Source organism: Poecilia latipinna, unplaced genomic scaffold, assembly GCF_001443285.1.
Source record: "Poecilia latipinna isolate Pla-1442-1.1 unplaced genomic scaffold, P_latipinna-1.0 Scaffold1833, whole genome shotgun sequence".
Taxonomy (NCBI): Eukaryota; Metazoa; Chordata; class Actinopteri; order Cyprinodontiformes; family Poeciliidae; genus Poecilia; species Poecilia latipinna.
Window position 1 is genome coordinate 93,838 of NW_015114449.1, and position 17,064 is coordinate 110,901.

The 17,064-nt window shown below is 41.1% G+C and overlaps 1 protein-coding gene across 3 annotated transcripts in view; it reads left to right on the forward strand.

Moving 5' to 3' along the window:
• LOC106934605 (semaphorin-6D-like) overlaps nt 1-12,361 on the forward strand; it is an 86,228-nt gene extending 73,867 nt beyond the window's left edge. For 2 of the 3 annotated variants that reach the window (XM_015014601.1, XM_015014603.1), the window contains 3 exons: nt 6,554-6,804; nt 7,520-7,651; nt 9,378-12,361. In XM_015014601.1, coding sequence (XP_014870087.1) covers nt 6,554-6,804; nt 7,520-7,651; nt 9,378-10,721 — 1,727 coding nt within the window. In that variant the 3' untranslated portion in view covers nt 10,722-12,361. The remainder of the gene's footprint in view (nt 1-6,553; nt 6,805-7,519; nt 7,652-9,377) is intronic. The other variant, XM_015014602.1, reaches the window with a different exon arrangement.
• Nucleotides 12,362-17,064: the final 4,703 nt, after the last annotated feature.

Consider the following 17,064-nt stretch of genomic DNA (forward strand, 5'->3'; position numbering starts at 1 on the left):
TAGCCTTAGATCTGTTTAATTCCCCTTTCACGTTGTTCGTCTGCCTTGCCTTTCCATGGCGTCTTAAGATAAGCAGCTTTGGTAAATAACATCCCAGCATTTAGTTTCTATATGCATCTGATGTGGCACTCCCAGTTTTATCTCCAGGTAAAACCAAAGCGGTATTTTTGTTTATTTTTAACTGTGTCATGAGGTTCTTGGAGATCCACATACACACCTGATCCAGACATTTACATGCATTGAATTCACCCTAAAGCATTGATTTTATTGTCCATTTCTTTGCAGCGTGAGTAAAGGAAGAAAATGCAGATCATACACAAACACTAATAATTGCATTCATATTTTAACTTTCCCAGAAGCTCTGGATATATATCTGTTACACATAATCAATCAGATCAGTTTAATGGATGAATGCATGACTAAGCAGGTCAACAAGTAATGAAGTGCCCGGACCATATTTATAAGTGCTGATATTATTTTGAATTGATGCGTAAAAGAAATGAATCACTCTGTAAGCTTGCATCTAATTGTTTTACTTCTACATTTAGCACTGGGCTGCCTTGTAGCTAAATGCTTTGATGTACGTTTCACTTATTCAAATAAAATAAGCCAAAACATCCCAAGAGGTATACATAGTGGCCCTTTAGATTATTGTTAGAAATAACCGTGCAAAGATATGCATGTTGCAGGTCGCAAATAATTCAAAATCAGTTGATCTAAAAGTCAGAAAAATTGGAATTGCTGGATTTTGATTTACTGAGCATCGTAGCATTAAAGTTTCTACATTTATAAGTTGCTTAACTTCTTTTTCTGCTTCTGGATTGTCAAGCAGCCATTCCTACATGTCGTTGGTAACAGGATGAAAGCTGAATATGAATGCAACACAATTTAATGCATATGCAGCTAACGCATCGGTATCATCACACAGAATATCTCCATTAAAAGGCTGAGTGAACAGTCCATTAATGCCACTTAGTGAGCATTTAAAGAGACATCCCATCCTGCCCTCAATGCAATCATGGTTATCATCACCACCACATCGGTGCCTAATGTATCATTTCATTACACACATTAAATTCCAGATTAATACAAAGTTCCTTCTGTTTTGAACAATAAAATGTAGCTTCTGCTCTCTATGGACTACAAATCTATTTGTTTCGGAAAGTTTCTCTATACTTTCCAATTGAAAACAAAAATATTTATTGAGTCTTTTTTTACTCAAGCCCACATCCATTCTGTTGAATCTTCTGTGTGTCAGAAAACATGAAGTTATTTTTATACCACAGTAATTTGCCTAATAATGTTGACTTTACCGGGAACCTGTTTACTCTGTGCACCAGGAAATGCTGGTAACACATGGGTTATTTTATTTGTTTTTCAGTTTTTTCTTAATAAGATGCATATTTTATTAGGAACATTTCAGTCTTTTTGGCAGCTTGACAATTTAGTTCTTTTGCAATTTTTATTGTTTTATACGTTTAAAATTTAATGTGAAAAGTTCTTGACCAGATTTCTTGTTTCCTTTTGACAAATTGTGATTGCAAGTATTTTCATAAAATTAGCCCGTAATCTTCTGCGATGAGTTTGTGACTTTAAAAAAAAATAAAATGCAGTAAGATTTAAAAAATATCTAAGATTGCAGGGTTTGGCTCCCTCATTTACCAAAACTACCTTTTTTCAGATGGATGTAACCAGATGTGTGACGTCTATGTGGATTGGTAAGAAGTTGCTCATCAGCCTGAAGAGAGAACCTGAATGCTTGGTTTCTAAATGGAGATGAGTTGAACTTACCCAGAGGCCGTTCGGCGTTTAGTTGAACTACTTCTGCTTTAAATAGTTCCTCCTTTCTGCACATACCACCTTTTGCCCAGTTTGTGCAAACGCCACTGGGATCAGTCACCGATGTAAAGTGCCGGCTTCTCGGTTTATCTGCCACATCAACATGGCGATCGGTGCTTGAATCATTTCTTCGATGTAGAAGTGTCTGCCTTTCTGCTCCGGTACCCCGGGTCTGTTGAACAGAAAACAGTGACACCTTCTATTTCACCGCTTTCTGATGATTGCACCGAAGTGCCAAAGCGCTTTGTTTACATCCCGCCCACGCGGCAGCCTCCTTGAACACCCTGAAGCAGCTCATAAATGTAACACTTCATTCATTTAAATAATGAACACTGGAGACTAAATGAGAATCTAACGAGAGCCGGAGAGCTGAGGAGCAGCGATTTTGAGGCGTCTGCAGAGTGAAACGCCTCATTCTTCAATCCGCACACCCACAAGACGCCTGACACACACCTGCAGTGTTTCAGGTGTGAATTGTGACCTTTAAAGAGGGCAGGGTTGTGTGTGCATGTGTGCAACTGCCATTTTCAGAGAAGAACAAAGTCGGACTTGACAAGCTGTGTGTTCGTCACACTTATTCAGTTTTTTTTGTTTTTTTGTTTTGATTTCCAGCTGCGTTTCCCTCAATCACCTTCATCCCAACGTCGGTTCTTTTTTGTGTCGGCATCCTTGTTGCTCACTGCCTCTCTGTACGGATTCTGTCACTGGCGTCTGGCTTCATGTGAATACCAATGGGAAGGCGGTGGACAGGAGAGCATGCAAATAGGACAAAGTCATTTGAAGCCTGGCTTCAGTGTTCAGAGGATCTGTTTGCCTTAAAGTCATAGTTTTCTATAAATGTATTTCTTTGATATAACGCTGCCAAGCCTATGCTATAATGGAACAATGAAAGACGGTTCTTCTGTTTAAAAGGTGGCTTGGTTTCTCCTGCCATCAGAAACTAAACATGTTGTAGCATCTCAGTATGTGCAGTATCTTGGAAAAATAATTCCCCGCCCCCCATCAACTTTTCCACATTATATCATGTATCATGCCTTAAAGTATTTTATTGGGAATTTATACAATAGGTCAGCACAAAGTAGGAAAAGTCATTTTGAAAGTACTGTGATCTGCATTCAGTTCCCCCTGAGTAATTTTTTGCGGCATTTGTTGCAATGTGTGTTTTTTATTTTTTGTCTCAACCAGTTTCCTTCTTCTGAAGGCTGAAATTTTGGCCCCGTTCATCTTTGCAAAATAGCTGAAACGCTATCAAATGGGATTATTGGGTCTGGGAAGATCAATTTTAAAACATTGCTACAGATTCTTAATCAGACTTAAGTCAGGACTTTGCCCAAGGCTGAATTGTTTTGCAGTTTCTAAAACTACTCGGTGCATCACGAATAAATCATCATCGCAATATGCCGATTGCAAAAAGCTGATTGGACAGCAATAATCACAATTGTTCTTTCCAATGTAATATTTAGCCAGGTGGAGAGTCTCTCAGCCCCTGATGCTCACTATGGACACAAACGACTTTGGCCAAAATGTCCAAAGTCAACTCGGACATGTTTGCTGACCCTACAGAAGAGATGATGTGTTCAGGGTCAGTTTCCATACTCGTTCATGCTGCTCTCCTCTGACCAGAGCTCACATGGACATCAGCGGCTCCTCTTTCACACAGTCCAGATTAGTGGATGTGTGTTGTGCAGCATTTAAAGCTTACGTTAATAATAAATGATCTCAGTATATAAAAAAGTCTTTTTTTTCTGAATATTTGCCCACAATGTTTGACCTGTAACGTTCCCTGCCTACTCGGATATTGTGTGGATGTACGTAAAACTTACTTTACAGCATATTGAACCAGTCTTTACTGAAGCTTTTATCTTTTTTCCCCCCCCTTTTTAATAATTCTCCTCATGGCTTTTCATCAAATCTAGTTATATGGTTCATTTGTATGATTGATTTAATTAGATCTTCCCAGACAGACTGTATTGATTTCAGCTGAATCTAAACGAAAGAGCAGACGAGAGGGTGGTAACGAGCAGAGGGCTGCAGAGATGGGAGATGGCAAAAAATGAATGGGAGGAAGAAAGATGAAAGCTGAAGGAGATGGTGGTTGAGAAACCAGTGAAGAGAGTCTTGCAGAACACTGTAAATCCTAGACTGACATAGAACAGTGACGGGGGAAAAGGGAAAAGTCAAGATATCACCCTGAAGTTTTCACCCCAGATGCCAGAAACTTTAACATTTTGGGCTGACAGCTAAGAAAGAGGAACTTTCCATCTGACAGAGGGAAGAGGGGGAAAAAGAGAGAGGGCAGAGAATGAAACATTTCAGTGTTGGGCTGCAATTAGCATAATATTTCTCTCTGTGTGTCTCCATCATCCTATTTTTAACTGTCAGACTGAGGGACGGAGATGAAAGAGGGCAAATAACGAACATGAAATTGTCTCTTTTTAAACGCATGGGATGTGTTTGTGCGTGTGGAAATGTGTGTGTTAATTCCTGCCCTGATGTGTAATGACTGCTTGCTCCATTTCAAGAGTACTTTTGCATAAGAGAGTCATGTTTTCCATGGCTTCTTGTATCAAAGCAAAGCCTCAGAAGCTTAGAGGCCACTCCGGCTTTGAGGTTTCAGATGGTTGCCACTTTGAGTCCCACACCATCGGGGAGCGGGGAATGAAATCCCCTAATGGCAAAAAGTGAAGGGCATGGAATTAGCTTTTTTGTTTCTTGAGTATTTTTGGCATCTTTGATCAGGGTTTCAGGGACATGAACTCAGTCTGGGCAATTTATCTCTAACGGGGATTTAGATGGAACTTTAATGACGCTATGTGCGTTTCTTTTTACCGCTTAGAAAAATGGCCACACTAATTTTTACCAGTTGGCCCCTGGATGCCTGTTACTGCCATACTTACAAGTCAAGTTTCTACAATCACTAAGACGTTTAAAAGAAACGTTGTTTAACAGGGTTATTAGCAATGTTTCACTATCAGCGAACTCTGATGTTGGGAAACCTGTACAAATATAAAATAAGTGCATCAACGATGTAAAGCAATGGATTCCCCATATGATTACCAAGTTTTGAAGGGACAGCATTGATGAATTGTCCTCTTCACTCTACAAAACTTTAATGTTTTAAACTCATTAGTCCAACTCCTGAAGTACACTTTCCTCCCCATCTGGTAGCTGGAAAAATTGCACAACAGAGCCGGACCAGAGGTAATCAGTCTTCATGATGGATCGCTCCATTTGTTAGAGTGCAGCTTCTGGAGTATCAGGAATCTGTTTTGGACACGTTACAGGTGTTTTGGCCAAAGGCTGTGAAACACTCGGCTCCTGCTGTCACTCATAAAATTATAATTTTACTGTTTTTTTTGTTGTTTTTTTCTCCTTGGAGAAAAAAAATATCTGAACAATATGTAATCAAAGTATTGATTGCTGCAGAACTGATGGCCTGTCACCAGTCCTGGGCTGTGTGTTTGTTCTGGTGTGCATCACTGCTGCACAGACTGATGAGTCATTGTGTCGGAGGCTTTGATGGCGTATCTGAACCTGATGAGGTGAACGCTGCCAAACAATAAACTCCCTCTTTCATCTCCACTCGTCTACACCTACTCCCTCCTTCTGTTCTCGTCCCTTCATCCTTTTGTCAGCCCGACTGCCTCCCTCTCTCCAATCATCTCATCGCTTGCCTTCCCTTTCTTCTCCTCCTTCGTGTCCTCCCAGTCTTTTTCTCTGCTCTGTCATCCAGATTTCTCACCTGTGAAGCACCTCTTTCTCATTAAGTCTAATCCTCGTCGCTGTCTTCCACTCGTTTCTCTCGTCCACCCATTCACCTTGGTTTTACCTCTCCTCCATCTGTTTTTTCTCCTCCTCTTAAACTCTCTTGTCAACTTAACATCAGCATAATATTTGCTCATCCATCCACAGAAGCCTTCGCCCGCTGGCAGGGAATCAAGTTTTGCATTTAATTTAACTCCAAGTACACACACACAAACACACACACACACACAAAAAAAAAAAACACGGCTGAACAAAGTAAGAGCGATCAGTCATATTATGACCACACATTTGAACTGAGCAGCACTCAAAACGTCTTGGGGTATTTTGGAGTTTGTGGAGCAACAGATTATTTATAATTGTTGAGTTGGGTCTGAGATTTCAGGCCTCATCACAAGTTTCTAGATCAGGCCTAAAAACTTTAGGTTTAAAGAAAACTTTGGCTTTTTTTCTGTCCAGCTGGAGAAAGTAAAGGCACATCCAGGCAAAGCCACATTTACATGTTACATATGTTATCAATGCCACTTAAATGCAGACTTTATCTCATAAAATTGTACCGTTTGGCTTCATCTTTAAGTTGTGCCTTTGTGGTAATGGCAATGCATGTCAGGTGTGAAGTAAGGTTCTTATAAATGTAGAATTTGGTAAAGACCAGGTCATTTCCATATTAAGTCCTAAAATATACAAAAAGCGTACTTTGTATATATTTTTTTCTATTGCTATTATTAGTAACTGTTGCAAAAAGCAATGGAGTGAGAGGGTGAATTGTTGGACATAGTCATTATTTACAATTTGCATCATCTTAAGAATGTAGAGTGTGGTTTAAAAAAGTCAAATCAGTACGAATTGAATACTTGAAATAGTTTTCTGAATGTAAACTGTAAATTAAATCTAGCATGTGCATATAATTTGAACACTAAATGTCCTTTTTTTCCAACCTTTCGCCTTTAAGGTGTTCGTCGTCCGCCTGAGCTGGATCAGCGCGCCAGCGCCAACGTCCACTACACCCTGCTGATCGCCTGCGTGTTCGTGGCATTCTTCCTGGGAGCCATCCTGTCGGGTTTCCTGGTGTCTTGTTACTGCAGCCGCAGCGCAGCTCACCGAGCCCGCAGGCTGGGGAAGGACCCCGAAGCATCACTGCCGCACGCTCTGTCGCTACGATCGCTCGCCAAGCTGAACGGGCTTCTGGACGGGCAGCCGAAGGTTGGCTGTGGACAGTTTTGTTATCAACGACCTTAAAAACTAGCTTTTCTTCTTAAATTCTCATCGTTTGAAAGTATAATGTAGTAGAAAACAATTAGCTGGTAAAATGGTGTTGCAATAAAACGGTGTGTGTTCCCAGAAATATATGCTCCTATGTTTAGGATTTTTTTATTCACTGCAGATCACATTTTGCAGTGAAATGAGGCGATGATGCTCATCGTTACTTGACTGATCTCATTCCAAATGAACGTAGCAGTTTTCCACAAGCTGAACTTACAGGACGTTGCACATCGATCTAAATTAAGTTGAAGATGTTTTGAGACCGAAGTTAAATGAAAACATAAAGCCGACAGACAGAAATGCACTCATCACTGCTTCTGAATTACATTTCAATCAGATTTTTTTTTTTAGGTTCCACGATGCAGCTGAGAGGCGGCGACATAGCTGCCTGAATTTTGAGGAGCAGCATTAATATTCATCTCCTCCTCATCACCCCGAGGGAACACATAATAAGATTCACCTTGGTGTTTTATTCAGTCATTACAACTGACGGTTTCATTATTATTCCATCATTTTTCCAAATGTCCTTCAGTGAGAAACAGAGTCTCTAAGCTGCTGCTAACCTCTGACCTTTTAGCTGAAATATACGTTTAAGCAAGTCGCTCATTAGCTGTGTGGAACCATTAAAATTCACCCACATTTTGTCTCTACCCAGGATGACAAACTGGATGTGTCGACGCCAAAAATGTACAGCTCCTTCATCCCTAACGGGCGGGCCGAGCCCCACCTGCACACGCCGGGGCATCAGGGGCTGCAGCTGGGAGACCCTGAGCTCAACCTCTCACAGGTAGGAGGTCATACAGGCAGTCCTGGCTGAGGAGTCACAGCCATCATACCGACACCTTTTAATTAAAGGTATTAAACGTATATTGAATTCTTTTAAATCCTGCACATTTTTAAATATAAAACAATTTTTTAAAAATCTGATTTTTTTTTTTTAAATGAATTTGGCTCTTACCAAAATCTTTTCTGCAATATTCACATTCACATACCAACATTGAGTACTTTTGTAATTACATATTACTTGTGCGTGCACTGCTGAGTTTCACTGCCCTTGTAAGCAAAGCCACCTTTAATTAAAAAGCTTTCATACACAACAGTTGATACGCTCATTTACAAGCATTGAACGTCCCTTACAAACAAGTTGAGTCGTGATATAAATGGTAAACAATACCTTGTGTTAAAGTAGAGCAAAGTATCTGAGCATTTTCATTTATTTATTGGATTAAAGATGCAGAGAGTTTTGTTGCTACCTTGCAAGCTGTGCAATGTAAGCATATTGTGGCATAAGGTTTGTTTACAGTATGCAAGTTGTAGTAGATCTATCTACTGGGTGTAGAAGTGTTTGCACTTTTAAAATGGCCCCAGACTTTGAGTCAGGGCTGCAGCGTACTCGTTTAACGGTAGCAGACTGCATCATCAATATTTCACTGATTAGTCATTGATTGTTTTACCACATTTCTGCATTATTTCAGTGTAATCCTGCACTCCTATTTCACGTTGATGCCTCTGCATTAACATTAAAATCCCTCACAGTAAATTCAAATAATTTGTGAAATTGAAAATTCCTTGAAATCAATTTGACGAAGATTGAGATGATTTTTAAGCAGTCTTTGATCATCTGTAATTTTAACAATCACAAATATTATCCAAAATGCTAAATATCAAATTATAGAACGTACGGATGAGAAGGATTTAGAAAATAAGTCCATATTACAATATTTATCAATGCTTATTCATCGTCGTTTTCTAATATAATGCAGTCATATTGAAAGCACCACTTCATTGAATATGCAGGTAAATTGTTGATTATGGCTGTGTTCACACCAGCCCTATTTAGTCCACTTTAATCAAAGTCCAGTCCGTTTGTCTAGAAAGTCCGGTTCATTTTGGAGGTGTGAATGTGCAATCACACTATGATGCGGACCAAATAAACTAACACTGGTCCGTTTAAGAACCTCGTTCTCGGTTTGGTTGAAGTGAATTCTGGAGTGGTTCGAATGCGTGTGTGGATGCCAAGTGGACCAGCGAAGGCAGAAAGTGAACTATACTGCTGGGTATTACTGGCAAATACAAACTAAATAAACACAAGAGCCCAACACAGAATGGGTCCTGGCTTTTTGCCAAAGACAAAAGAGAAATCTTACAACTTCTAAAATCTAATGCTACTCCATTTTGTGGAGAAGGAAACGTTTTCATGTGGTTTTCTTCAGTAGCTGTTAGTACAGCGCCCCCACAGGTGAGGAGGTGAGCAGGGTTTCCAAAATCTTTTGATCGGAGCAGCATGAAAGCAAACTGCACCAGTTTTTGGTCTCTAATCAAACCAAGTCTATCTGGTGTGAACACACCCAAAGGCTATGGTGACTGGGTAATTAATGTAGGACTTTGAACCTAAACATTAAAAGTTTGCAGTCATTTAGAATTAAATTATTATTTTTTAATTAAAAATACTCTTTCCTTAGGTAAAAAAACAAAACAAAATCACTGAATGCATCGGTCTAACCTCCATTTAGTCTCTTTCTCAGGGTGACGGAGAACTCTCTGGCTTGCCGACGCCCGACTCCACCCCAGAACTCCCTTTCAGGAACATGAAGGGTTTGCGACATCATCAGTACGAGAAGAACCAAAACTGCAACAACGCCAAGGACAACAACCCCAAGTCAGGGCCCAGCTGCTCCAAATCCAACCAGGGCTTCATGGCTGTTGTTGGGAATTCTTTGAGCCAGCAAGTGTTTCCCTTTTCTCACCACAACGGCGGCGGTTTGAGCAACGGGGCGGCACACGGGGCAGGCGCCTCGTCAACTTCACTGCACCTCCTCGAGGAGAGGAAAATTCCCAATGACGAGCGAGCCGCCGCCACGGCAACCGCAGGAGGAGGAGCGGGTGGAGCGCCACATCACCACCACTCCCAGCAGTCCCTCCCCCAGACGGTGGTGGACGTGTCTGCGCTGGACGAGCTGCTCAAACACATCCACGAGGTCAGCGCGTCAGGAACCGGTGGAATCAAGGTCCTCACGTCTACCTCGTCGTCCTCACTGTTCCCCGGGCCGTCCACTTCGGGAGGAGGACATCACAGTGGTCACCATCACCACCACCACCATCAGAATCAACACAACCAGACTCGAACACATCACTACAACCACAGCCATCACCACAGCAACCATCACAACAACAACGGCAGCGGCGGCGGCAGCCACCATCACCAGCAGCAGATCCCAGAGACGGAACCGACTTCCTATTACAGCACCTCCACACTGCCGAGGGACGGCGTCCCCAAGCGCTTGGATTCAGCCCCTCAAAACTCCACCTCATCCTCTGCCACGTCTTCGTCTTCGTCCTCCTCTTCAAACAACCCCACCTCCTCCACCTCTATCCCGTCTTCGTCCTCGTCCTCTTCCTCCACTCCGCTCCAACAGCAGGTGATCCCGGAGCGGCCTGGAGGGAGCGGTGTCCCCGTGGCGCGTCACCAATCCCAGCGCCACTCCCTCATCAAGATGGGTGCAGCAGGTGGCGCTGTGCCCCGCCACCACAGCTTCAACCAACGGGGGGCGCACGCACACTTTCTGGCCAGAATGAATACAAACAACAACAGCAGCAGCAGCAGCAACAACCACCGACCCCCAGGTTCAGCCGCGGCAGCCAATACAAACACCAGCAACAACAATGAGAGCCAGCGGGTGTCCGTCGCCAGTGCCTGTCTTACGCGGCAACACAGTTACAGCGAAGGGCCGCATGCGCAGCGGGCGGCAATAGTCCGAAGAACGGTGTCCCTAAAGCCACAGATCCCACCAAAACCGCTTTTTCTGCCAAATACAGCAACGTCTGCAGTAACGGAGGCAGGAAAGTACAACTACTAAGACTGCAGGTGGACAAGATGCCACCCAACCATGGCTGCAATACTCCCCACAAAGAAAATCATTGAAATGCCGGCTGGGGCCGTGCAAAAGGACAAAATGAGCACCGATGGGCCAAAAAGACAAGAGAGACTTCAGTCCTCGTGATTCCTTATCACAACCTTTCAGTTGTACTTATCGTCATGCCGTTGACGGAGGGCCATCTGTTGTCTCTCTGAGGCACAACTGAGACAAACCTGCTTCTTTGCAGGGCAGGATTCCTTGCGGAGACTCGCTCTTCACAGCAAATGTGGATCAAAACCAGTTCAGAGAGGAAACGTCTGAGAAACACTCCAGAAGCAGGGCGAAAGGTGTTAATGATTCAAAAGGAGTCCCCAAGGCTCGAGGTGGCCTGGAAAAATTCCTGATTAATGCAGTTTTCTTACGAGAGCTTTGATCTAATGTCCCCAGTCGCTGCACCTTGGAACGGGGCCTGGATTTCAATTGCAAATACTTAAAAAGCAGGGAATTGGACAAACGCAGACCTGAGATGAACTGACTCTGGGACCGTTGCACCGCTTTGAGTCCAAGGACGGCAAAGCTTTCTGCAGAAGCAAGTCAAAGAGAAGTCAGAAAAAATACTCTGCTTAGCAGATCTGCCTTTTCTGACTCTTGATTAATGAAATTTAAAGAAATGTTCCCTGTCTGAAAAAAAGTAGAGTCCATATGTTCAAAGCCAACACTTGAAAATAGTTTTTACTGACAAAAACAGAGGAAGAGGGAAGTTACGGTCTATACGAGATCACATTGAAGTGTTACAATTCAGCAGTCAGGAGATTCAGATCAGAGTATTTACCCCCATATTAACACAGAAACCAGATAAATGCTGCTTTCATTGATATCAGAAAAAATAAATACTGAGGTCTAGTCGATGATTAAGGAAAGATTTCTGATAAACCATTACGGCAAATTACTAATTAATGCTTTCATTAAACTTGGCACTCATCATTTTCATCCTTCATGGGTTCAAATTACTTAATTGGCTCAAGTGAATAATTAATCCCTCAGATTATTAAAGTTCTGTCTTCTGCATCTTTACTCTTGAACAGTTTTACATCTGCAGCACTTGCAGGAAGTTTTCACTCAAAGGTTCTGTGAAGTCGAGCAGTTTAAAGTGCTGGCTGCCATTTTCAGACTTTGATTTGGGAAATGAGGAATATTAGTTTATCGGAAATGTTTTCTCATCAGCAGCTGATCACAGGAGGATCTTAGCAATGAGAGTTTCACCCAAATAATAACGACTCACTTACCTCCACTGCACTGGTTTCCAAAGTGTTGAAGTCTGCTTGCCAGCATCTGCAGTTTAGTTCTGAATTATGTTTGAGAATGGGAATATAATCAATTGTACACATGTTTGTTAATCTTGAGGCAAGTATACTCAAATCTAATATATGGAAAATATAAAGACCTGACTGTGATGCTGGAGGTTGTTCTTTAGGTCGTTTCAGATTCTTTATTTGGGGGGAAATAAAAAGTCTGCACCATATGATGTTGCCTTCCTGGAGCTCAAAATGACCTGCATGACGACTTGTATACATTTAACTCAAAACTATTTGTTCACATGTAACATCAGTGTTTTCTCAAATAAATTGATATCAGATACCTTTTTAGTGTCATTGTTCTACCTGTGCCTTTCAAAAGCCTCTCCTGACAGCAGTTTCACTCCTCCAGCTCTGGCCATCTTTCTTTCAGCCGTCTTTGTGGCTGCAGACGGTAATGTTTACTCCTTGGTTCATGTATGATTTGACATCAGTCAAAAAATGTCATGGCGAGGAAGATGATGCGTATATAAGTCGCAGGGCAGAAATGTGACTTGTAGTCTGGGAAATACTGTAATTGAACCTGCAAGACCTGAAGCAGAGAACAGGAAGGCTGAACAGAATATTATCTTCAATTTCTAATATAAAGTGTTTCAAATCTAGATGAATTAAGAGAAAAAATAATCTGTTAGGTTTAACAGTGTAACAGGGCAGTATAAAGGTTATCTAGTTGAGATTGTCTGGCTTTTCAGAGCCACCTTGCATCCCAGTTACTCACTCAGGCTCTTCAGTCTGCAGCTCCTGTTGGTCTGTAGGAGTATTTCTCCACAGATGGTCCAAAAATATCCAACTGTGAAGGGAATCTGCCGTTTCCCATTTTAAAAAGCACTTTTTGTCTTGTGTTCATTTCTTTTGTTGATGCTTTTGGCCTAGAATGATTACATAAAGGTAATAAAACAGTTGACTATGCTTTAATTGTGTGAGGTGAATTGAAACTCTACATTGTTCCCCCTGTAATGTCTCCATGTTTTGAGTTTATGTTCAGAAAATTTGGAGGAAAAAAAGTCCGGCAGCAGCATAAACCCAACAACCCGGCACAGATAAGTAAGTATGGCTGGAACCACTGAGTTTGTCATTCTGAAACTCTTTACTTCATGTTGTATTCTTGGACTCGTTGTCCATTTAAACGGTCTCAAGTCTTGGAGATGTTGCTTCAATTCTTTTATAGTGCTCTGTCCTTATGATACTCTCTCTAATGGTAAACGACTGGAGCGGGGATCGAACCAACAACCTGCCGATTGAGGGACAAAGTCCTGCCACCATCGTCCTGTGAGTTCACCAATCAGGCAAAACACACAGTAATGCTACATCCACCATACTCCAGGGTTATGATGGTCTTCCCCCTTTTTACATGCATCAACTTTAGTTTCATCAGACCACAGGAGACGTCTCCAGAAGTGGATAATGTAACTCGGCATCAACATGCCAGCTGAATTTGCTCTGGACTTGATGTGCACATACAACCCATTTATCTCGGGGACGTAAAACCCGACTCCTTCCTGCACAGTATGATGGCCAGACATTGCATTTGTTAATTAAAATTAAGTTTTGTAATTATAACTGAGCTAAAACAGAAAACAGCTTGTCCAGTTAATTGACGTAGGAAAGAAAGGTTGTCTTTTTAAGCGGTATGTTTGCATTTATGTTAATATTGGAATCCATAAAAAATTAAAAGAGCTCATGATTTCTCACAGAAAATAAGCTTGTGCTTTGAGATATGAAAATGAATAAACACCAGTTAAGCATCAATGACTTGACAGGGTTTTTTTTTATCCCACCTTTAACACTGAACCAAGCATTCTGACACCGGTTTTCATTTTATCTGACTCACTCAGCTGGCTGGACAAGTTCCCCCAGAGCAGCTTAAGTAATAACACAGCGGCAACGATGCAGTACTGTTAATGAGGTATCCCTGTCTGCTACAGTTAGGCTGAACAGGCTCTGCACCAAATGATGCAACACAGTCCGCCAGCGCAACACTGTCTAGTGTGAGGGAGCTGACTCCTGACTGTGAAGGAGCTGACGTTAAACAATTTCACGTCCTAAAAGTTGTAATTAGCAAGTGAACCAGAATGAGGCACTGTTTGGATTCTATAAAAGAAAGTAAAGCAGTGGCTTCTACTTAAAGAGTGGATTTATGTGCCTCAGTGTGTGAGGGGGTTACATCGGCCTCCTTTGTCTGACCTGAACCCCAGTAGTTATGAGACATCTTTGTTGTTCTGGTGCCTGGAAGGAGGGAGTCTGCAGGAAACAAAGTTTAAATGAACAAGTCCTGCTCGCATGACAACAGACTCTGATCTCCTGCTGTTAGTGGTTGATGGATGTATTTTTACTGCCTACAAGACAGGAAACAACATAACAGAGAGAAGATCTTCATCAGAGGCCGAGTTTGATCACAAACAGGTGTTTACGGGTCGGCCTTTTTTTGGTGCACATTAAAGAACATTTTATTACAACCAATTCAGTCGGTGTATTAACTTCTACTAGAAATGTTTTTGTCATTTATATAGAGTAATTTTGGAATATGTATTTGTCCCAATAACTCAGTCACCAATCACACAACAGTATTACTTTTTATAGCATTGCATACTTTGTCTCAACAGTTATTAGCCTTATCTTTTCACAGATATTTCTGACTCAGCATAAAGAGCTATGATCTTCTATAAACTCCCATCCTGCTCCAGCTAACCACGTTTGCATGTGCTAAGCTGATGCTGACATGTTTTACTCACCATTTTGAGTTTCTGTTGACAAAACTTCCAGAAAAAAAATAATTTGCTTCATAAAGTTAAACCTTTGTTTTAATCATCACAATATTTAGTAGCTTGTGTTTCGTTTGCTCTCTGTTGCAGAAAGCTTTCTGAGAAGAATGTGGAAAATAGCTCAGATATTCACAGTAAGGTGAAGCAGCCAGTACGTTCTCTTTCAATCTAATGATAAAAACATGAGATTGTTAAAGAAAACCCAGATTTATTTGGTCAGCAAACTAATGGCCACAGCCTATAGTGCTTTTGTGTCTGTGCACATGGAAATATGGTTTAGTCAAGCTACTCCAAGATCAATTATTGGAATTTCTTGAATTAGGATTTGGATGCTCAGTATGGGGTTAGAGCAGTCCTAGAAAAAGACCATAGGAAAAGCAGTAAATAAAACTGAATTGCTGGTTACCAAGCCTCAGTTTGCCACCTTTCTCAAACATTTAGGGTTAGAAACCAGAATGTATTTGTGTAGATGCAAAGTGACTTTGAATTAATGGGTACCAATTAGGAAAAATGCCAGAGTGCTTCTTTAAATTGTCTCAAAGGGATCCTCTCTGCGGTACGGCTGCTTCAGCGTCACGACAAGCGGCGAATGCAGACAGCCAGCAAGCTAAAGGAAACGAGCATAAACAGAAATGTCAGGTGAGATATTTCACTCAAAATCGCAGGATGATTTAATCTAAAAGTGGTGAAAAGTACAACGGTAGTTTGCATACATACCAACAAAAAATAACGGTAAAAACAAAAAAATAGGACCTTTCATCTGAAATAAAGAAACACATTCAGACTTCCAAACTTTTAGACAAGGCGCTCTCACACTCAACAGAAGAATGATTTTGTTTTATATGGTGATGCACTTTTATCCCTGAATATAAATGTGTTTATTTGGAGGTTCTTAGTTCCCGTCCTCTAAACGTGCAACGATTCGCCGAGGGAGGGAGGTGGAGGAGAGGAACGTCGTAGCTTTTCCACAACTGAAGATGCTCTCACAGCATCACCAAGTGGACCACAGGAGAACGACACTTTAACTTTATTATTTTTGAAAGAGTCGGTTCTAAATGTGAATGCTGTATTTTGTGATGCCAACTCATTTCTGCGACATGCCAGTAGATCAGCCATAACGATAACTAATCCACTGTTATATGCAATAAATCATCTACAATTTTCATACACAAGAACAGAAGAGAATTGGATGCTACATTCGCTTCAGCTCGCCTCAGTCGGTAAAACCTACTTTAAATCACATTTATAAGCAGTCATGATGGAGCCGACTGTTCAGCTGGAGTCATCTCTCTGCCTGTCGCTCATTCTTGGTAGTTGTGGAAAATGATGCGATTGTTTTGCAGGTCACAGCAAGATGCACAGTTGGTACTTGAAGATGTCCTAGTTTTGTGTATTTTGCTTTGTCTTATTTGAAGCTACATGATGTGAAAACATGTGATGTGATAATATTGTTGAATGTCATTAATAACTTTAGAATCCAGTACATAACTCCATCAAGCTACGGGAAAATATCTAAAATTCCTTATTTCCATCGAAACGGTTTATTGAACTGCTGCAACCCTTTGACCTTAGACTTTTAAACCTGTTTTATGCTGCTTTAGATAAAATAGTGTCACCACATATATTGAAGGCAGAGAGAGCCTGACAGAAAAGTAGTTACGTTACAGTAGGCTACATCTTTTTAAATAATTTGGGAACATTTATTGTAATCTAATCCACCGAAGAAGAAACACAAACTGAAGCCAGACTGTCGCATCAGCTGCACCTGTTAACTTCCACACCTTCTTCAAATCAAACTTAATCGATGTCAAACATCTGTACTGGTTTGTGTCATTATAATTTTAAGGATATTAATAAATGTTTCCAGAGGTCATCAAAGGTCAACCAGGTGTCAATTAATTGTGCTCCCAATATTTTTACCTGCAAAAACAGCACTTTTTTTTTTCCTTTTTATCTTAAAACTATAATGGCACAAACATTTTTGCTCCACAAACCAGCACAGATGTCATCCAACTGATTGCGAGTGTGGATAATTTCGAGTTCTGTTCCACAAATAAATCATAAACAGTTTCACAGTTCAGTGATGATTTATGAGAAATGAGAACTGATTGTGGCATTTTTGTTTCACGGAGAGTGAACATGTTTCAGAGATTTTAATCTGTTTGTTTAAATCTCACCTAGATTTGGTAAAAAAAAATTCATAATCTCAGTTCTGATTCTAGACTA